The 23,546-nt window shown below is 42.1% G+C and overlaps 1 protein-coding gene across 1 annotated transcript in view; it reads left to right on the forward strand.

The window, feature by feature from the left end:
* prom1a (prominin 1a) overlaps positions 1–23,546 on the forward strand; it is a 60,345-nt gene that overhangs the window by 23,145 nt on the left and 13,654 nt on the right. The window contains exons 3-13 of the mRNA XM_076105237.1: positions 526–552; positions 5,865–6,070; positions 18,591–18,711; positions 19,282–19,345; positions 19,658–19,747; positions 19,919–19,942; positions 21,675–21,904; positions 22,127–22,201; positions 22,353–22,416; positions 22,561–22,720; positions 22,870–23,022. Of these exons, the coding sequence (XP_075961352.1) occupies positions 526–552; positions 5,865–6,070; positions 18,591–18,711; positions 19,282–19,345; positions 19,658–19,747; positions 19,919–19,942; positions 21,675–21,904; positions 22,127–22,201; positions 22,353–22,416; positions 22,561–22,720; positions 22,870–23,022 (1,214 nt within the window). The remainder of the gene's footprint in view (positions 1–525; positions 553–5,864; positions 6,071–18,590; positions 18,712–19,281; positions 19,346–19,657; positions 19,748–19,918; positions 19,943–21,674; positions 21,905–22,126; positions 22,202–22,352; positions 22,417–22,560; positions 22,721–22,869; positions 23,023–23,546) is intronic.

Consider the following 23,546-nt stretch of genomic DNA (forward strand, 5'->3'; position numbering starts at 1 on the left):
TGTGTGTGTGTATGTGTGTGTGTGAGAAAATGGTTGTTTTTCTTTATGTTTTTTATTTTATGTTATTGCAATATGTTTTTCTGATTGGTGATGTATATTACAGAAGAGATGTACCTCTGAGACACTCTGAGTCCATCACTTCTCAGGTGTTAAAGCTTTTACAAGCCGAGGCAAGGCCATCTCTTTCACTGGCACAACCTGTGAATTTAACGAGATCATCACTTTAACATCACTTTAGATTTCACAAGGAACAACCTTGATAACCAAAGATCTATTTTTATTCTCACTGCCTGAGATCAAAAGGTTCGCTCTGCACCTTCCTCTCACTTATGGGAGAATTTTGTGTCTGTGTGCAGCGTTTCAATATGCAACTATGTGGATAAGCATGCCAGAATCCTTTGATTTCTCTTTTTATGTTGTTGTTCTATTTCATCCACGTTTTTGTTTGGTGGCTTTGCTCTTTCTTTGACGCTGCGTTGCCTTTGTCTTCTGCATGCCCTCTCCATCTGATCTGATCTCCCTCAGCCAGAGAACATAGTGCTGACCCTTCAGGTAACGTCTGCACACTGGACTTCACAGTGAAACCCATCCCCCGTTGTATCATGCTCCACTGTCCCGAGTCACCAGGGCTGCACAATTCCAGCTAAATCTACTAACTTCATTTCACTTTAGTTGCCATATACTAATTATTTTATTTATTTTTAACATCTTTATCATTTGAATACGTGTGATTAGTTGTGCAGCCCTATGACTCGCACCCAGCCATCCTATCCACCTTACAAACACCAGCTTTGCCAAAACTGTAGCTTCTGTCTCACTTAAGTCCTGATTTAGATCTCTTCAGCTTCCTGGAGGAGCAACATGCTGACTGGATCACAAAGGAAGCGTGTTAGTGCTCTAGAATGAAATCTATGCATTTTACACACCATTTGTAATATTCTTTCACACTAATGTCGTTGCCTCGACTCTACTAAGTTATGCGTATTGTTAAATAGCATCTTTTGTTTCCTACTAGCGACTTGTGGCCCTTAGAAATCCAGCACGTAACACAAACGCTTGATCTTTTGTGTGCTGATGTCGGCAGAATTCTTTTACTACTACACAGCGACGTGGATCCTCTGACACACAGCGATGCCACAGCTTCATAGGGCTTCGTAAACGCGAGCTTCAAACACATCACTAGAAAGAAATAACCAAAACTAAACCATGAACATCACATTGCACCTTATAGGTAGTGAGAAGGAGATAACAAGTTTTCTGGTCTCTTTTGAAATGTGTGATGTACAATGACAATAGCTAAAAATACACTCAAACAACCAATGTTAATGTCAATCAGGACAGATCAATCACACTTCTACACTCATAGTTCAACATCTACAGTGTTGACTCTGTAGCCGATGGATTTTAGATGAATTAGATCCATGACTCTGGTTTATCAAAGACAGTAATTCCAAGTCAAAACTGACACCAAAGCTTTTCTTTTAAAGGGCAGAAAAGGATCAACTTTCATTATTTACGTTGCCCAAAATGGAAATGTTATCCAATGACATACATAGAAGAGCTAATTCCCTTGATTGCTTATGTAAAATAAACCAACAAACATATTAAATCAAGCAAAAGGGTTTATTGGTTTGTGTAATTCACATTCAATCTCCTGTATGTCTCCACCAAACAACGGAACATCAGACCCGTCCTGATTTAAAAGACCATTTCAACCCAGAGTAGAGTGGATCATTTCCCTGATAGTAGAAGGTTAATCAGTGAATGTCCCGGTGTAATCTTGGTTTAAATAAAAGCCTCATTGCAGTGGATTGAAATAGTCCAGCTGTGATCAAAGGCTTGATGTTTGTTGCAGTCTTGACTTCTCCTCCCTACCTAATAAAAGACATCATGGAGAATAAAGCCTGATGTTCTCCCTTGTGGATCCAAAGTGGCATCCAATCCAATTCACTATCAAGCAGCAGGATCTGAGGCACAACAATGAATCCAAACAGGAAGCACTAAAAACACAAAGAACCATGACGTCAATTCATTCAGAATTCAAGACTCCAGACTACTAAACTTTAAGCACAACTCCACTGCTTTCACACAAAGAGAAATCAACCCGGTCTGACATCTTAAGGATGTCACTTTAAAATCTTCACTTTAAAATCTTCAGCCCTCAGACACGATGCCACCTCATCATTCGGTGTGCTCTTATAGGAAGGTCACCTTCTTCTTTTGGGTATTTGCCAACACAAAGCTTTAGTCCAAAAATAGTCAGAGCTGCGGGCTGTTGAAGAGTGGTGGTGGAACAAAAATAAAACATTTTTGACCTTTTTTTTGTGAAGATTCACCCAATAACAAGCAGAGCCCAGAAGCACAATGACAATGCAAGCGTTCAGTTTGCAAAATGACATTGGTTCTGTTAGAAGGCAGACCACACACACACACACACACACACACACACAGTGTCTCTCTTCTTTCTTTCTTTGCCTCTCAATATCGTCAAAACGTTGGATTCTTCTTTTCCTCCCTGTTTGTATTCTTTAAAGTTACTGTGAGGAACTTTTAATTGGTTATGAAACCGTCTCAAATTAATACCGACGTCTCTTTAGGACCTACATAATTAAACCAGACAATGGGCGAGTAGATTGGTTATTTCTATATAGTTATTCTTAATAATTGTCATTGGGTCGGATTCAGCCCACTGTCAGACACTCCTGAAGTAAAATGAGAGGTTTCCTGAAGGGAATCTGGTGCTCGGAAACACTTGAACCACTTTGGTCCACAGGGACCACCGTAATCGACACAAAATGAAAGTTCCTTGCAGTAACTTTTAGGTCAGAAACGGTCTGATTGGGGTCTTTTTCTTCCTACATCTCATAAACTATGTTTATAGCACATCCAGGAACCTCACTCAGCTAAACACACGCTTTCGGAGGTTGGATTATGTCCACCGCCTGAGACTCTGCACAGAGATTTAGGGATGAACCAGAGAAGAATACTCCTCTCTGACGAGTTCAGAAGCCACTTCTTTTCACCCTGCATGTTAAAAAGCTGAAAAGCCGCAGGTCTCTAGAGAAGGCCGGGTCATTGACTTATGGAGGCGATTAAGATTAGTGTGAATCAGCCGGGAGAGCAGTTCGTCCATTCAGGAGCGGTGATAGCAGCCCCGCTTTGATCCTTTCATAACGAGAAGCTATTGAACATCATTGTGACACGTTACATGCGGTGTGGGAATTGGCCAATCCCCTATTCAATTTTGCCAATTTCCAAAGCCTGTGCCGAGTGTGGTTCAGAACGGGGCAGATTAACAGGGAGCACTGTGGTACATGACAGGAGTACTGTACAACCTGCCAACAGCAGCAATTTCAACACTCTCAATATAGCTGGGCACATTTGAAAGAAATTGAGTCACCTTGAATATTTCTAATATTCAATCAAAGTCGAGGATTATTGAAGCTTTGTGATGACGGATGTGCGGATTTCAGAGCTGACGATTGAGAAGCAAAGCAGAACAAACTGTAAATACAGAGTATTCATATAGACGAATATGACAGTCAGCATTCCTATGCTCTCTCCTCCATCCTAATCTTACTGCTCCTCACCATAACGACCTCACTACACTCCTACTAACTGTCCAATAACTATTATTAACAGTCTAACTGTTCACTGCCGATACTGTACCTGCATTTCAAATTTTTGTACATTTAAAAAACTTATATTTCTTGAAAAAAAGGAAAGAAGACTTCAGCTTGACAACTTTCCATTTTCTAGTTTGTCCCGTCAAGTTCAGGTTTTTTTTCTTTAGAGTCCCACAGGTAATGTACACTCAGTTGTCAGTTCATTAGCTACACTTCGCTAAAACTAATGTGGTCTAATACAACAAGCACACGATAGATTCTCCGCTGACTTCCACACCGCATACTTTTTCTTACTTTTAGGTACGTACCACCGCTGCCCTTACAAAGTACGGACTGATGCATGCTCTAAGCATTGAATTGGGACGTACTACTTTGTCATAACATTGCATCTTAAACGTTGACCCTCTTGCTAATAGCGCAGAGGATTGTGGGTAAAAATGGCAAGAAAAGGATGCGCTCTTGCCACCTGCAAAATGCGACCGGATGCAGTAGAACGTCCTTGTATTTTTCAGCATACAGAATTTGACATTCAATGTATTGGGACACACTAAATCTAAGTGAATTTGCTGCATGTCTTCCTCCACTTCCGCTCATTAAATGGCGCATAATCTGAGGCAAGGGGTTGTATTTAGTCTCTTAATTAATCATGGGTGTGTTTTGGGCATAACATGAATTAAACCAATCAGGGTGTCATCGCCCATTAACTTTAAAAGCCAGGTGTGCCTGCACCTGGCACATTAGCATTTCAAACGAGGAAATTGCTTTCGCTACATGAAGCAAGCAGCATGTATATCAGTTGTAAATAGCAGGAAAATACTGCTTCATGTACTTCAGACCAGTTTCTTTAGTGCCGGACCACACCTTATTTTTAGACCAAGACGCCGATGGGCGCACAGATGAGCGCACAGATGAGCTGCACAGTGCACCGCTTTGCGCTGGGTAAGATCGGGCCCACAATGCTTCATGTGTTGATTCTACTTTATAGTCATTTTGGAGGCTGTAGATTATGATGAGTATTTTTGTATCTAATCGTTGGTCTAGTCTTAAATGGGACTGATGAATTGTTCTAACCTCCATGAAGGTAGAATCTATGGCTGTTATATCAGACTGCATTAGTTTTATCTGGGTGTACCAAATGAACTCGCCCTTTATAATGGGACAATGTAACTTTTAAATTAAGGCGTACAGCTGGAGTTGTAAGGTTTTTTGTCCAACATCTTATCACTAAAATCCTATCTTGCACCAAGTGACAGAAATCTGCCACGAGATAATTTCTCCGTGTTTCTTGATAACTGGTAATAAACTGGAACTGGTTGAGTCAAGCACCTTGTTTTTTGCTAAACTTAATGCAATAAAATAATTAAAAAGGGATGAACTGCACTCAAACAGGTGTAATTATCTCACCCAAGGGCAGATTTGTTTCTTTGTATCTGGATTTTAAGACTCAATTCCAGTTTGAAGTTCCTCAGAGCAGCAGTGCTGCCTTGTAGTTTATTCCTATTGAAGCAGGTTTTTCATCAGAAATGCTGTCTTTCTCCTTCATTAGAGAGGGAAAAACCGCACCACAGGGCAACATGGATGGCTCTGACTCCTTTGAGTATTTTCCCATCATCCTTCACGTGTCGCTATCCTCTCAGTGCATATTGCGGTTTATTGGAAATTTATGTAAAAAGCAACGTTAAGCTTAAGCTACTGTAAGTCTCAACCCGCTCACAGTGGTACTGTATGTGAGAAAAGTGTTGTCGCCCTCAACGGTTTTAAGAAAGAGAGTCTTGGCATTTACGTTGTGTAATAATGTAGTTAAGGAGCCGTGCATTGAATTGACTCGTAGTATTTAAGAATTACAAAGAAAGGATTCTCCGGCAGTGAGTAGTGTTACGCAACGTGTGTCTATTGTTTAACCACAAATCCCTTTTGGACAAAGAGTAGAGAGAGAATTTCCAGCGGTGGGATCCGTCTTGATATTTTTAGATTTGTAGCTCATTTTTATCCTCTGCCTCCTTGTGTCCTCCCTTCTTCTCCTTTATGCCGTTATTAATCTATCCTTTCTTCTCTCCCTCACTCCCCAACTCATCTGCTCACCTCTCCTTATCCAATTCTGTTTTCGCTCTACAAACCCTCCATCCCATTTGCCCTTCTTGTTGTTTCATCTCCCTTCCTTTCCCTTCCCACCTCTGATGTTGTTTCCTGAATAAACTGTCCCTCGTTCTTCATCTCACCCCCGCCCGCTGACCACAGGCCATCTACTACGAGATAGGCTTCCTAGTATGTGCGGCGGTCGGCCTGCTGTTCGCCGTTCTGGTGCCGATAATGGGCATCTTCTTCTGCATGTGCCGCTGCTGTGACAACTGCGGCGGCGAGATGCACCAGCGCCAGAGGAAGAACGCAGATTGCCAGCGTGGTCTGCTGGGAACGCTGCTCTTTGCCACCTCACTGGTCATCACGTGAGTATGACGCATGCACACACACACACACACACACGAGACACACGTGGGGGTATCAGCTTGCACGCATGTGTGTATTTTCTGGTGCAAACAGTGTGTGCACAATCATGCATACTGGAACTAAATGCAAGCTACACCTGTCTTTTACAGTGTCGTGCTCATGCACACACATCCAGGCAAAAACACACTGGACACGCATGCACCTCTGGTCATCTTGTGAGTCTGTTTCACACACAAACACGCACGGCCATCAGCTTTCCCCATCCCCCCCACGCTGTTTGCTATATATAGTAATTTCCTACCGTAGATACTTTGTGGCAGCACCCTTCATACTTATTCAGTCTAAGCACTGGTCATTATAATCTGCAGGGGGATTCACACACACAGAGCTTTCATTAACTGTGGTGGGAAGTCTTCATTCACGTCAACGCTTGGCTAAAGTACGAATAAATCAAATCTATAGGACTATGTATCATGTGTTTTAAATGGTCTCTACACCTTCCTGTTCTCCTTGGCTCTCTTGTATAATACCTACTCTGCCTCCAGGCTTTATTATTAACTGCTCCAGCTGTCATTTCCACATTTAACATGCACATTTTAAGCACATGGCTGATGATTTTATCCCGTGGGAAACACAGTGAATCTAGCACTAGAAATTAATTCCTACATTCCTACTGTTTCAAACTGTAGTAACTGTGATAATTATTGTAATCTATGAATTCAATAGATAGTACCTCCTGCTATTTTCAGCACAGAAACTGAGATAATATACATTTTATTCATATTGGATACATGGAAACCGGCCAGCAGGAAGATCGTGACTTCAGATGCAATTTTTATTTTTATTTTTTTTACTACAGTTGCTTAGGGTGCATTCCCCTAATGTTGCAGAGCCAACATCTTGGCAAATGAGAAATGGCAGTGAAGAGAAACAGCATGAAGTGAAATTGTTGATGTTGGAAAATTGAGGTAAATAGGTTGATTTCCTGGACTGGAAATGTTTCTACCTGGACCACTCCTTTTATCATCTGCTATCAAGTACAGACAGTGTTTGGTTCAACTTTACAGTGGATTTCTTTTACATGTAAACAGGCAGCTCAAGGCCAATTAAAAGCATTCAATGACATTAGCTAAATTAAGTAATATGACTGAAGGAGAATGTCATGACTTTGCTGAACTTTCACATTCCTTATTGGAGTGTTTTAAAACAGTTGCCTTAAAATGGTCCCAACTCTCCAGACTTCTCCAGAGCAAGTTCTATTTTAGTGAATTATTTTGGTCGTGACCAACCAAGACCCAAAGTTATGTGTACAGTACATTGAAAGCTACGGAGCCTGTTCAGAGCAGCCTAAAAATATCCAGTTTCTAATGCACCTGTATATTTCTGTCATAAATTATGGATATGCACCACTGCAGCTCAACAGAGAAACACACAATGGTAATTAAATGCTAAAAAGACATCAGAACACACCACTTGATTCGTCTAAAGGAGTGGGTTAAAACATGTTTTGGGAGCAAAGCTTTAGGTTTACTTTGTGCTTCTTCTGCCTCTTACATCATGTGGCTCCTCCTGCATCTCATCTTTCAGAAAATGGACCAGAGGAAACTCAACCCTCTCTCCACTCTGTTTAGTCTCAGCGGTAGAAGAAGCAGGAGCCGCTGGAGATGCAGCCACAGCACAAAAGGCTGGGGAGAGCTGCGTTTGCCTCTCGTATTAGAACAGAAGGGATCCAGGAGTGTACTTAGTTTGACATTCTTTGACTTTTTGTCTCCGTTGGAACGAAGCCCGGCTATTAGAAATTCCAAGGCAATATCCTAGAAGCCCAGACGCGAGAGTCTGAGAGCATCCTCGGAGCTCTTATTAAATCTCCCCAGCTACCAGGCAGAGACGCTGCAGAGGCTCTAATGAAGCAATTACAGGCGGGAGAGTGATGAGCACCGAGCCCAGGCGGCTTTTTTTACCGCCACTAGAAAGCTAACAGCGAGGCAGAGAGGAGTGGAAAGGGGTGATGGGTATTTTCCAAGAAGTGTTGACATCGGATTGAGAGGGGTAAGAGACACCCAGCGAGGGGGGGGGGGGGGGGGGACAATAACATGTTTCAGGATAAGAGAGGAGGGGGAAGATGCCAAAAACAAAATGAGTTTTATCACACCAGGACATTCTTTGACAGACGTTTAGGACAGACAGTACAGCGGTCAATAAACTACTATTGTCACTCTGCATGTAATCCATGAGTTACTTGTTGTACAAGTAACAATCACTCCCTCATGACATTACAATGCTTCCAGTTGTTTCTCACCTTAATGCCCTTCACCCAATAAAACCCTTTTATCTAATTTCCCAAACACATGACCAGCACATAGTTTTATTCATAATATTTTCCATGGGGTTTATGTGACAGAATCAGAGCAGGAGACGAGATGAAAAACTAAAACTCTTGCGTCACCCCTTTACTCTGAAAGTGGCAGGGTCAAATCCCAGAGGAGCAGCCAAAAAGCTGTGGTTGTAAACATGAATGAATAATGTTCACTGGGTTAGAGCAGTGCTGGAAGGATTTGACTCGCACGGATGCAAGTCATGCCGAAAAATGCACACACTCCTGCTCAGATGCTCTGTGATGAAATCTACCAAAACACACAGCAGATGTGAAGCTCAGGACAGAGTTCATTCTGTATCTTATGTGCTAGAGGCAGAAATTTAGCTTTGTCAGAATAAATGGAATTTTGTAGATTCAATCAGTGCATTTACAAAAACACTATTGATTCAATCAGAACCAGATAAAGGCAGCACTCTGATTCCGCAGCTGAAAGCAGGTGAATGAATCTTGAAATCTAAATAAACAACCTGATTAACAAGCCGGCATTAATTGCAAATCCTCAAATTACCGCGCCATCTAATTACATTAGACTGATTTCTTTCAGAGCTATTAATCTTGGCACACGGCGCTGTGGCTGATTAAGAAAACAGAAGTGTTTCTATGCACAGCCAGAAACATGTTAGCGTCACAGATTACATCCCGCTCTGCAAACAGCCATTCAGACACAAGTGTAATGTGAGATGAACTGGAATTGTTAGTTGTTAGTATTAGTGATAATGCAGCAATAATGAATGTCTGCAGCCTTGTCCCGGTTATGTTTGGTCTGATGAAGCCAGAATTACATAACTTGAATTACCCAATTTACTCAAAACATCGTATGGGTTTATGCTTTGTTTGTACTATTTGGTGCATATTAATGAAGATCTGCATCAATATGAATACATCTCGACTCCTATAAAGTATCTTGAGCGTTGACAAGACCCTCTTATTCCAATCTTCTGTATTGCTTTCTTTCCGATTTTCGTTGAAGCTGTTGATGTTCACACTACATGCAGGGAAATATCTGAAGTCAAGACCTCGTGTGTTTAAAGGCTGCGGTGCGCTTCATCAAATGGGAATATTCTTCATGTCTTGTGCATCATTTACTCACATTCATACATTAGTGCAGTGTCCGTTTAAAACGCGCCTGTTCGGATCGGGCCGATTGATTGGTCTCTCTCCGCTCATCCAAACCTAACACTGGACAATGCGCTTCATTGGGTCCTCAGCGATACACTTATAAACTTATAAATATGTCCCATAGAGCTCCGTTCTCTCTTTCTTCATCTGTTCTGGAATGGAATGTAGCAAGCGACGGAGAGCGAGCTGTACCCAGCATGCCGTCCGGCGCTATCTTGGGGGAAACTTTGCCTCCACTATTTTAAAATAACCACAGATTTAAAACAAGTGTCTGTAGCTGTGAACGACGCTTGGCTGCACAGCGAGTTTATAATGACCGGTCTAAATACAGGACTTATAGGACTTCTTCTGTATCACAGGAATGGCAGACGATCCATTTACTTTCTGTACGATCAAATCTCAATATTTGCTCTCCGTTGATCCTCATGTGAATGTGATCACGGGTGCTGTGGTAGTTTAAATGAACAACATCTGTCCCGCCAGCCCATGTGTGTTTGTTACTAGCGTATAACGTCTTATCTCGTGCATTAATACATGAACTGTGCAGTAGAACGGCATGTTGCATCAGGCCCGCCAGCTATCAAAAGACCACACAGGACATTATTAAATCAACAGCAGTGGCTATTGCAGTCTTCACTAATCAGCTCCGAATCCACATGCGTGGATTCATTCAAAATGACAAATTGAAGATCCTTCCCTCTGTTCAAGTGGAAGACCCCTGCCTCGTGCGGTTACCCAGCATGCATTTCAGCAGTCTATTTAAGTCGCTGGGTGTCCAGAACTATTAAACACAAAAGGTCCCAACGTTATGAGGTTAGTAATTCATGCTAATCATATGTGCTCTAATTAATGATAATGTATGTGGCAGTGAACTGAGCACTCAGCACCCTGCACTTTAAATCTTAATCAGTCAGTTGAGGCTCTGAGGCGGCAATCACATCAGATCAGGCGTCGCAGCGAAAAATGGCATTAATTTGAATGTGGGTAGTACGTCGAGGCTGTGGGAAGTTGAAAACAAGGAAAACAATGCTAGAAGAGATGTTTCACAATCGACTCCATAAACAAACTCAGTATTCAAACATTAGTTTACATATAAAGCAAAAGAGAAGCAACATGATGTAAAACTCTCTGAAGGGGATGTGTAGTATATTCTGAATTAAAAAATATTGTTTATAACATTGCTTTGAAGTGCTAGTGATCTAGACAATAGGACCTCAGGCTGTGTTCAGTGTCGTGTCAGAAAAATGTCTGATCCCATTTTAATGTCTACAGACGTCCGACTGTCTGCTCTGTTCTCTGACTGTCACGCGAACCTTTCTGATTTCGATGGCCCTTGCTTTTTGTAACCCTCCTGCTATTGCAGCTGCTCCTCTTTAGAGGTGACATGAGGTGGATAGTCATGTCAATACATAACCTCAAGAGCAAAACCAGAGAGTGAATTATGAAGAAACCTAAAGATTGATCACATGATAGAGCTCAAACATAACCTCTTAAGGAGCCAAGACCTTCAGTCAGTATGTTTCACACTACTTAAGTCTGCATGGACCTTCAGGGGTTAAAAAAGCTCCCCTCTTATTGATGTGCCAAAAAATATTAGCACAGAATTCTGCTAAATTATTAATAAAGTGACCCAATTAATGAGTAGGAACCTCTTTTCATCACCGGTCCACTTGTTATTACACTAAAGCAGCCACAGCCTACAGACAAACAATAGATCTAATGTCATCTATCTGTGCACACACTCCTTCACTTACACGGTGGGTGTGTAACATGTAAGGTAAGTTAGTAATGTTCTAGTCCAAATAACAATTAACAACTAAATAAGGGACATTTGATACTTCAACGAAACGCCACGAAACTATCTAGTAATACTAAAACACCTCTCACTCACTTTCTGACTGTTGACACAAATACATGAACACACTCTTTCATGCTTTCAGATGCAAAACAGCAGGCGCACAAATCAGTCACACACACACACACACACATTCCCACACTTCCTCCTGTAACACACACATCGCTCAGTTAACAGCCTCCGCCGGGAGTCATCACATGCCGGCCTATTTTTAGGGGATTCATTAATAGTGAGATGAGCTTCACTCTGTCATGAAGGAAGCCACAGCGATTATGAAGATGTCACTTGCTGACTAAATGTCAAAGCTACTCGGGTGTCATCACGTGTAGTGCATTTCCGGGGGCTCAGCCGAGTTTTGGAGCGGTTAAAGCCAACAAAATGAAATGTTGCGTAGCAAAAGTGACGCCATTTTAAATGTTTTCAATGTACATCCACAGCAACTAATGAAGATACTGAGAAGACAAGGTTTAAATGTGTTAGAATAACTTTAACATCAATGAAAGAATTCTCTGTGTTGAGCTTTTAGTCTTAGGTTTTCGGAGATGTTGCTGAATTTCTAAGTTGAACTTCCTTTAATGAACCTCTCTCCCTGTCCACAAACCATGACGTCCACGCACACACGCATGATCGCTGCCCAGCACGAAGACGCCACGCAATGGCAGCTTCACACAAACCACTGCCAAGCTAATTAAGTAGAGAGGTCGCTGTCAGTATTTCCTGTGCATCCCATCATTTATCACATCTCCTGGAGAGACCTCCATCACACTAATCATTCTGATTCTCCTGTTTTGTTTCTGCTGGTTTATAGCTGGAAATCCATTTTATTTCTTCACTAATTACATTTTTTTCCCTCGTCCGGGGGTCTTTTATGGTCCGTGGGTTCTGGTAGTGTGCACGGCCACAAATCAATACAGTCTAACAGGAACTCTACATAGTGAAACTAATGGATGCTCACAGCTTGGTCAGGCTTTCTTTTGGAATTTATTGGACACATTTGTGTTACAAAAGTGATGATGTGGCACATTGTTGCACAGGAGAGAGAGAAAAGATACGAGAGGGAAAATGTGCACGGCTCGGTGATGTCGTTTCCAGCTAAAAAGGTGCAATTGGCTCGGCGGGGGGTTGTAATCCAGAAAATAGCAGCATTTTTAATACAGGGATAACGGAATAAACACCAAGCCACCAGATTATGTTTTTAAACATGACTCACTGGCTTGGTGGTCAGCTGCTCTGGCTTCTGTAGTTCTGTTCAATCCTCTTTAGGATCTCTGGGAATTATATTTCTATACTGGTTAGGTTGTTTTACGTCCACAGAAACACAATCAACCTTTTGTTTCTCCACTGTGACATGACTAGTCTTACAAACGTCGTTATTCAAAACACTTGAGTGCAAAGTAGAGAAGCAGACCATAGACTGTATATAAGAAGGGGACGTCGTCATCGTGACGTCACCCATTGGTTTGCTGACTGAAAGTGACGTAGAGACCTCGTATTCGTCTCTGGTAGAGACCTGTCAATCACTGTGTAGCCCCGCCCTAAAGCATACTCTGCTTTATGTCTATTTGACTCTAAATTGACCATAATTTACTAAATGAACATCATGTTGTATTGAAGAAGACTTGAAACTAGAGATTGAGACCATAAACTCATGTTTACAATGTTTACATCATCCGTTTATTTACATTCGAGCCATCGTTTCGTTGTCGCGAATCTAATTTAAGTTTAATGCATCTGGCCTCTGGGCAGTGTTTGCTCCATGCTGAGCTAACTTAATGGGAAAGAGACCACGCTATTAAAACCAATCACGGTCTTTACAGAACTCTAAGTTTCCTGGAAAGCAGACTTTGAATACTGACACCAAAGACAGTTTTACACTTCAGGTCGTCCAGAGTCTTTGTAACTACAGACTGAGAGCTAAATAATCATAGCTGATTCAGTCAAGGCTTAATAGAGTGCAAGAAGTTGTTATGAAGTTACTGTTTACTGAGTAAATTACAGTCATTTCTCGTTTTGGAAAGCTGACATTTATTTTTAAATCACACCATTAGTTTTTGCTTGGAAGGTTAATTATTTTTCATAACCTTATTCATTCCACGGATGATTTACTGAGCAGAGCAAATGTGTCACCTTCTGTTTTTAATATGCTCATTTAAAAAGAGTCACAAACTACACAGCGGCTGGTCGTGTAGAATCCGAATTTCCAAAATCCTCAACCAAACCTGTCCTCTGATGTAATTTATACTTTTCTTTTGCTGCCTTGCTCAAGTGCTCAGACTGAGTCGACCACTACCATCTCCTTCTTTTGGCCCCTGTAGAGTATTTAAAATACTGCTGTATTCCAGTGACCTTCTGTGGCTGTTTGCACAGCCCTGAGCCCTACAGGCTGTTTGGCTCACAGCTTAGTATTCATATCATTCCTGGACTGTTTACGGTGGAATTAATGGTCTGTTCTGTTGTCTCCCATCAAACCGCTGCGGCTAGTTTTAGACGGAACAGACAGCAACTTACACGGCGTCCTTATGAGCGGAAAGAAAAACAGAGCAAAATAGCATCGTGTTTACTGGGCTGCTACGCCCGGAGCGAAAAGCCCCGGAGTCAGAACTTCTCAGTGTCTGGTTAAATTCTTTATAGGACACAACGCTGCACTGGGAAGCCGAGTTCAGACCGTGACCTGGCAAGCTCTGAGAAGACAAACATAACAGTGCATAAAAGGGATGTAACAATGGCTGGTTGAGGGGGAGGGGGGGGGGGGGGGGGGAGCAGTTAAATGGAATATAAACAAGCTAACCGGAGGCTTAGATGAAATAATCGGTGGCTAAATTAAATATAACAGGGGCTTAATAGAATAAAGACTTTAATAGGAGTGTATACTGTTGAATAAAAAGAGGAAATATGGAATAAGAAGTGGCAGAATACAAAGACTGCACATTATAATATGCACTGTGCATGCCTGTACAGACGCTCCTGTAATGAGCTGATCTATTGTCCCAAATTCATAAGAAAAAACAAGCTGCTATGTTATCTGTCTCTCAGGAGCTTTTGAATACAGGTCGCTGATGTCAGGCTGATTATACCATTCTTCTCATGTTCAAAGATGTGCATGGAATGCCTTAGGTCATACTCTGGTGTAGGTCTAAAAAATGTCATCGCAATAAAAGCAGTTCCCGCACAGCACCGTTTAGTTAGCAATTTTGCGTGATTGTTGGCGGTATTATTTGTTTTAGAATTCTTACAATGACTACATTATCATTTTCTAATTGAGTGACGGGATAATAGAGGTACAGTTCCAGCAGTGTGAAAGCAGGGAGGAGCTGAAGGACGACTGCCCGAGCCTCCCGACCACCACCGCGCTGAATGCGGGCCATTGTTGCGAGTTTGTAAAAAGCTATGGAGCCACCAGACCATGTAACACTCGCTGCTCAGCCCCCAGTAGTGGCCTAGATACCGGGGCACTGCATGCACTAGTTTGATGCTCTTCTTCATCTGCTGTTGTGGAGTTTCCGCCCTGCGGGAGACTTTCATGTGTCATTTGGCTTTCGCTCAAACAGGAATTACAGCCCTTTTACAACGTCGCTGGAGGTAAATCCTTCTCACACTGCGTCTGAATTGTCCCCCGCGGTCAATAAGAGACGCAGTAACAACAAGCAGCCATGCAGCCGTTGAACGCAGGGTTGAGCTGGCGGGTCAGTTTAGGAGTTGCTGATCACGGAGAAATGTGATGATGCTGCACAGCAGCACTCGTCTGCACAAAGTGAACAGCTGAGTTGATAAACGGCTTTTTAAAGGGCAACAGCTGCCTGAAAATTACCTTCCAATATTTTGAAAACAAGTGTGGTTAAGTACATCCATTTACATTTTAGTATTTTAGTCATCGTTATACTTTTTGTGCCAGTAATCAGTTTCAAAATCACATTTTGGAAGAGACTCCTCAATTTGTCAGTAAGTGTAAGTTGGTAAAAGTTATATTTTATTCATTTTAAGCCTAAACTTTAAATCTTCTCTTGCCTGCTGTCATGTATTTTTTTCTCTCATATAAGCAAGTTTTATGGCATTGCTTATAAAAAGCTATTCACTGAAATACCTCTCTATCAAATGTGATATAAAAGATATTGAATCTAAGGTGAAATAAAGGTGCCACTGCGGGGGGGAAGTCTGTCTTTATCTGCAGCGGCCGACATGTTTCCTGTTGCCTTTAATCAGACGCACTCAACAGCAGCGCTCAACTATTTTCTATTATTCAGCTCCGGCATGCCGTGCTTGTCACCTCGGGTTTGTTGTTTGTTTGATCATTTTCTGTTCCTACACAAATGTGTATTTTTCTTCCTCTTCTGTCGGTTTTATCTCCGGATATAATTTCACCACTTCTCAAAACAACACATCTGAACTACGACCAAGCAACGCGTACCGAACTCAAACCTAACTGAACTAAGCAAAGGTGAACAGTCGTGTACTGCACAGCTCGTCAGAGAGCGCTCGGCGTTCTTCTCAAAGAGTCTTTGTTTGGCTGCAGATTCCAGTGACCTTGCATGGACACTGGGAGGGAGGGAGAGACAAAGAAAAAAAGAGGGAGGTGGATACAAGGAGAGAGACTGAGAGAGAGAGAGAGAGAGATGAGGGCAAAAGAGGAGACGGGGGGGAAGAGAAAAATATAAATAAAGCATCAGAGATAGAAGTGAGAGAGGGAAACAAAACTAAAGTCTGAGAGGTGTAGTGAAAGAGACGTAGATGAAAACAGACGAGCCAAAGCGGAAAGACAAATGAGAAAAGGCTGGAGAGGAACGAATGGACGTTTTGGCAATAAAGACACAGACAACCAGAGACAGACAGAGAGAGATGGAAGGTGTGTGTGAGTGTGAATCTGTGAGTAAAAGAAAAAGTCTGAAAGTGCGTTCTTGTGTGTGAGAGTGAGACAGAGAGAGAGAGACAGAGAGACAAGTGTTGGACAAAAGGCTTTTGTTGTGGAAGTGGCCATTTTGAATCTTCCCCTGGTTCCGGGTGGCTCCACTTCACTGTGTCCCAGCCTCGTTGTTTGGCCTACTTTTCTCATTAAGTCTCCACTTACACGATGACAGCGTTTACTCGGCGTCGGCCTCCTCACTATTTATGGCAAACATCATTACGGTTCCTCCAGACGGGGAGCAGCGCGATGCCACACAGATGAAGAGAGTTTCCCCTCTCGAGGGCAGCACATGGAGCTCCAACATATTTGTAATTTGTGCTTATTTTAAATGCCTGTTAACTACAAAAAAACACTGTTGATATGTGCCAAGCATTTATCAACAGTCTGTTAGACAAAGACAGTTCTTCTAATGAAAAGACGCTCTGACATCCAGGTTTTGACTGTTGAATACTTGATTCTGATTGGTCAATTATGGGATTCTACGATTAGTATAGAGCGCCTCAGAGATGACATATTATTGTGGGCCAACAGGAAGTTAGCATCGCACTGGTTCCCTCTATCACTTTTAGGATTTTTGAAGCGTAAACGCCATCGCCATGAGTAAAAAGCTAACGTTATGCTATAAACAAACTACACCACGGTTGCATGAACGGACGTATCCACAACGCAGCTGTAAAGGCGGGCGTGACACGCTCACTGTATGTTATACCTTTATATCATTGTAAATTAAATCTCTTGGATAGATGGACAACACTGCTTGGATAAAAGATACACGTTGACTTAGACGGTGGGATTTTTAGGCAAACTTTCGAGAAAAAAAGTAAGAATAAGTTATGAAAAGAATAACAGCATGAGGTCCATTGGCTCTTATCTGGTTCCACCTCATCAGGTGTCTAATATTGTGTGCATTCAGTGTATGAAGACACTGAACAATCCCTAATGTGACAAAATGTCTGCAGCATAATGCAGGTTAGATTAACAGGATTATATTCACAGAGGGACACACACGCACCATCTTCTTCATCCCTTCAGACTATGAATGGGGCATAACCTCACTTTGCATGCACTGTCGGCACACACACATGCATACAAACTGCTGTGCAACACCTACACAGAAACATATAAACAGGCCGCATGCAGAGACCTCTGTCTTATTATACAGTGAGTCACAACGCCCGGATTCATCGCCATTGATCTAAACCTTCCCGGTAGCCTCTGAGTCAGTCCTTTCTGCGAGTCATCTAACATCATTCATAAAGCTGCTTATTCCACTGAAACGTTCCTAAAAATGAGATTCACCGTGTTATACAACTGTACCGTCTAGAGTTTGGATGCCTCACAACTCCAGCGAACAGAAGCTTCGTGGACCATCTGTTCTGAAGTTAATCACCCGGCGAACCCCAATCACGCTCACATCAACGCAGCAATGAATACAAACTTAGACACACTACGCTGGCTGTGATACGCTGGGCTGAAGATTCAGCTGGGATGAGTGTGAGTCATGGAAAGGGCTTAATACTATGGGCCGTCTCTCCCTTGATGTTGCTCAAGCTAATTAAGCCTCGTACCGATCTACTCAGGTCTGTTTGAAGTCTGCGAGAGGCTCGCTTTAATGGTCTGCTTTATGCAATTCTGTTTTCACATTCAATTTGAACATGTTTACAACCCAGGGACCTCAGATAATACACACCAGAGCTCAGTGTAGAGACACCTACATCCCCTGCTATGAGTGGATTTACTTTAGAGAACAACGTCGTCCTGAAAGTCATCTATTGTCTTGAAAATGCAGACAATACCACCGTCTGCTGACAAATAGACATAATATTGATAAACATCATCATTTTATCAGCTTGTGCTACCAGTTAAGAGTATGTGTGATCTTCTTTTCTGCTTTTATTGTGCTGTATGCCACTCTAATAGAAATATGCTTGTCCAACAGTACATTGTATGCCATCATGAAAGGGACACATTTCAAATATGTGTTGATCATCACACATAACTGTGATTACAAGAGCGGTAGAGCTGGCTGTCGAGGACATTAAGCTCATTCCACAGGTGCACTCGCTCAGAGGAAGCTGAGAGAGAAAATGTTAAAAAAGTAGATGTGGTGGTGCACACTGCCCCCTACTGTTGACGGCATGTCATCACCCCGTTCTGTCAAACTCCCCCCCTGGGCTACTGGGTGATGTGGGAGCAGCGGGGTCACTCGGTGGCACAGATGGAGACGTAAAGGTTAACGGTGTCTCTGTGTGCTCGTCATGTGTTCAGGATCGGAGTGCTGTGTGCATACGCTGCCAACCAGAACCTGAGCTCTCAGGTGAAGAACATACGGAGGCTGGTCAACAGCAACATGAGGGACCTGCACACCTTCGCTAACGACACGCCAATGGTGAGAAGAACCAGAGTCGTTCACTCTTTGTAGCCCAAAACACGACGTTAAAGTGTGGAAATTCAGATAATGTGCTGTCAATACAAATGGAATCATTATATCGTGTAAATATCCTACAAATTCTATAAAACAAACCTCAAATAGACAGCAAATCATTTTCTGATTATAGGAAGAGATAGCTACTAGTTATGGACATTTTAGCGAATGTAAAGATGTGGGGAAAGCATGAAAAAAGGGTTCAGTCATGGTTGAATGAAAAGCTCAAATCTACTCAAACAAGAAGAGTTGTTTCAGAACGATACTGTTTCTAGTCATGCCTCATTCATGTCATCTTTTCAATGTGGGAAAAGAGAGAATCTTCTGTCATTCCATTCGATTTCAGGAGCCCAGGTTTTAACTCTCACTTTACTTTACTGAGAACAAACCGTTTGTGAAGACCGATTTTATATTTTGTCATTTTCTCCATTACACCATGAAACTGTGCTGTACTACGACGAGACGAATATACTGATTTTCATCTGCTTCTGTTTGCTTCTCTTTGCTCGGCTCTGTTGTGTTTCCTGTTTGCAGCAAATTGATTACCTAATATCCCAATACGCCACCGCCAAGAACAAAGTCATCTACGACCTAGATAGTAAGTAGACCTCCTCTGTGCCTCTGATAGTGAAGTAAGTGGACAGAAACGATTCACTGGGTTCCTGCTATTGGTCGTATATCATGCTTATTATCTGAATTCACTGGGTCTACTGTTCCTCGACTTGTTTTCACAACACATTTGTGACATAACTGGGTCTAGATAGCTACAGCCGGAACTGTTATAGAGGATCCCTTGTGTATTCATCCTACTTTTGAGTAAGCGTTGCAGGCAGCTCTTTCCTGAAAGTTAAACACCTGCAGAAGCAGCAAACACAATAAAGAAAGGGATCTGATGCTGTGTTCTCTACAGATATAGGTCCATTATTGGGTGGAAGGATACACGATCAGTTGGATAAGGAGGTCCGTCCTGCCTTGGACAGAGTGCTCAATATGGCTGGAGGTACGTCTGCGTATTTCTTTTCATTTCCTCTTCAGATACGATATGATCAGGTTATTGTAAGCTGCTACTGAACGCAGGTTACAGCTGTCAGCGAGTTAATAAAAGCTGTGAGTTGTAATTATCATTCAGATTATTTTTTTAACCTTTATATTCCATGCTTTCTTTGTGAAGTGAAAATCGAGAGAGCCATCAAAGGTAACAGTACCTCAGTAACTGCACACCGGTCCCTCAATCCTTTGACCCCTAATCTGTTCCCTTGTGATCTTCCCTGAGTACTTGGACCTATCCGAGCGTCTTAAATGAACAACCAATCAATGTATTAAAACTGCACTACGCAACGTCTGACTCTGGTGACGGACTTTGTGTGACGAACCTGACGACACAGAATTTAAGTGTTCACTTGCTAACTTTTAGGATAAATGTTTTCTTACAGTTTCTTAATGCACCACTTGCAGAATGCACAGATGGGTTTCTGCTAGTGCTGTCACCAGATACATTGTTTTTATGGGCAAACAGAAAAATAAACAGAGTTTTCTACAGATATGATTTTCTTTCCATGAAAGAAAATCTTGCCTAGTGCAATTTTAAGTTAACCAGATGTTGCCAAACCCCAACGTAACATCAGCCTGCACCTGGACATCTCCCTGTTTCTCCACGTGTGTTTTCCTTCTGTGAAGTGAGCGTAAACATGTGTGTTCTTTTGTGACCAATCATATTACAAATTACAGCACACTCGCATGTAAGTTAATCAACGATTTGAATATTTCACGATGTAGGTATCATCTTTTTTTGAGTTGCTTTATGTAATTCAACAAGCAGCTGTATATGGATGTAACACTACATGGAATATACAGTTCAGGTGGTTAAACTGCTTGAGCACAGATGAGTGTGAATACAGTTTGTGTTCTTAATGTGTGTGTACTATTGTGTTCCTACTGGGGCTGAGCTGAGCAGCCAGAGGATCTTATCATCCCGTACGAATACTGTTTCATCAGATGCTAAAGATACGGGAGATTCATAATAAGAAAAAACATCCATCCCGGTTTAACTCCCTCCAGTACGGCTAAGAGTTTAGTTTCCTCTCCTACTCTCTTGCATCTTTTATATGTTCAAGGATGCCAGTGTTTCTGCATTCTTTATCCTGTTTAATGTTAAACGGCTGCTGCAGGCTACTCCGTGATCGTTAACTAACCGTGGCTGTTCACTTGGGATGCATTCAAATGCTTGGGAACGAGTTAGCTACTGACAGCGACCGTCTTTAAGAGAAGAAGCAAAGTCAAGAGTCCAATTCCAGATGCAGGAGAACAGCGGATCTGAGCCTCTGTGTGATAAACTCGGCTCAGGCCCGGTCCGGACAAATAGTGCAAACTTTGTTTCATGTATGAGTGCTTTTGTGTAACATGAGCCACTGTCATACAGACTGTCCCTTGCTGTGGATGTTGATATTAAAAGCCAATTTATTTTGTTAAATTGTAAAACAGAAATGTATTTGAAAGTTGTATTTGCCCCAGAAACATTGTCAAAAAAGTTATTTTACTGCTCTGAATAGGAGAGTGCATTTATATACTTCCTGTTTTAACAGTTCCACATGATTTCCCAGGACAGAACTAAAAGATTTAAATAAAATATTCATTATTCATTTTGCAGCAAAACGTCTTTCCGTACAACTCATTCAATATACATTCTACCTCAAAATATAGGTTAGCTAATGAGAAAAGTTGATTTATTGTTCAATGTAGTGGAGTAAGTAAGACTGCTCGACCTAAATTAAATGTTGCAAGAACAAGTTTACAACGGAAACAATGGAAATTGTCTCACTCCATTGTTCTACTTTTTCAGAAGGAAAATTGTGTTCTGAGAGAGTTTTGATGGTTTTCCCTCATGATGAACACACGTTCAATCTCATCTCTGCTCTCTTTCAATTCAGCCATGCGAGAAACCAAGGAGGCCCTTGAGAACGTCAATGTGGGTCTGGAGGTCCTCCAGGAAGGAGCGGGGAAGCTCAACTTCAACCTGAGTCTGGTCCGGACCAGTATCAACCGGACCCTCAACGACCCGGGCTGCCACGACGAGGAGTCAGACGCCACATCTGCCCAGCTGTGCCGCAACATCCGCCAGTCACTGTCCCAGCTGCAGATCGGCGCCAACTATACACGGGTACGAAACTGAATGCAAATGGGATTCAAGTTCACTTACATGTGTCCCAATTCTTACTACATGACTGCTGAACTACTGAAATCTAGCTCCTTTATGAAGATGACGTTCTCAGCTGCTTATCTGATAACTTAGTAATACGTACTGAATCGTTTGGGTGCACCAAAACACTGACATGGCATTGCTGAAAGTTTATTAATGTTTCATTGTCTGTTCACATTTTAGCTACCCAAGGTGAACGCTCAGCTGAAAAAGATGAACGACGTTTTGAGAACAGACCTCAGTGCTATCGTCCAGATGGTGAGCGCCAGAACTATAAATCTATACATCATATCTAATAGGAGATATTTAATGTGCTCGTGTCACCCATTTCATTCAAATTAAGAAGAATCACCCTAAAAATGGACCCAGAAACTCCATGTCCCAACACTTTGTCCTTTTCTTCTCACAGGGCTACGCCTCTTTAAACGACACGCCACATATGGTGGTGGAACAGACCAGAAGTCTTGTGGAGAGTAAGTGAGAATTCTATCCAACTTAAAAAGTATAGCGTTTGCCATCTTTAAATCGTGTAGTGAAGTTTTTCCTGCTGCAGCTACCGGCTTTTACTCAGGCCATTTATTCAAACTGATGGATTGATGGATTGATCCGTCTCTCAGGTGTACAGAGTCTGGTGGACGGCATTGGCAATAACATCAGCAGCTTTTCCAAGGTATTCCCTGTGCAGAGCTCCCTGTCCAACTTCACTATCTTCATAAGCCATGCCCACGCCAAGATTGAGGACCACTACCCTGAAATAGACAAGATGGACTTCTACAGGTAAACAAACCTCCTAAAAAAGAAAGAAAGAAAGAAACAAGAGATACCTATAAACTGTAAAGAGTGTAAATACTGTATTAAGTCCACTATCTTGATGACACCACCTTCAGTGAAAGCTCTAACTCCATAGCTTTGCCTGCTGCCTACAGGTGGATCGGCTGCATTGCTCTTTGCTGCATGGTGGTCCTCGTCCTGGCCTTCAACTACCTGGGCCTGCTGTGTGGCACGCTGGGATACGACAAGCACGCCTCACCTACGACGCGAGGCTGCATCTCCAACACGGGAGGAACGATGCTCATGGCGTGAGTCAACTGTCCACGTGACACGCTCTGTCCGTTTACAGATTTAAAGCTGAAGACGGTGTTGCTATAAAAAAAAAGGTTTTGAAGTCAATTTGATGATGCTCGGACGGCACACATTACCACGAGAATTTGAGTACTACTTGTTCAATTGCTAGTCGTCAATAACTGCCAAAACTACTGCTGCGTCACTATTTACTGTACATGCTGCAGTACTTATAAAAAGGTGACAAAGACCAGAGCATATAATCACAATCATTTAAAAGAGGAGCATTAAAGACACAACATGCAGAACCCGTCTCGAAAAGAAGAAGAACTTGTTCGCAAAACATCAACATTTGATGGCAAAATGGTGTCATATTTGGGATTTCAGGGGCCTCATACAAAAGGCAACAACTTTTCTTGAGTTTTGATCATTTGAAAACCACCAATGGATCTTTAAATGTCATGATTTTTGTTCCATCAAATTTGAGATGCAGATCCAAAGTAATCCTTGTAGTTCACCTCTTCCTCCACCTCCCCCCATT

The sequence above is a fragment of the Anarhichas minor genome, unplaced genomic scaffold, assembly GCF_050575085.1.
Source record: "Anarhichas minor isolate MPS153535 unplaced genomic scaffold, ASM5057508v1 ptg000031l, whole genome shotgun sequence".
Lineage (NCBI taxonomy): Eukaryota > Metazoa > Chordata > Actinopteri > Perciformes > Anarhichadidae > Anarhichas > Anarhichas minor.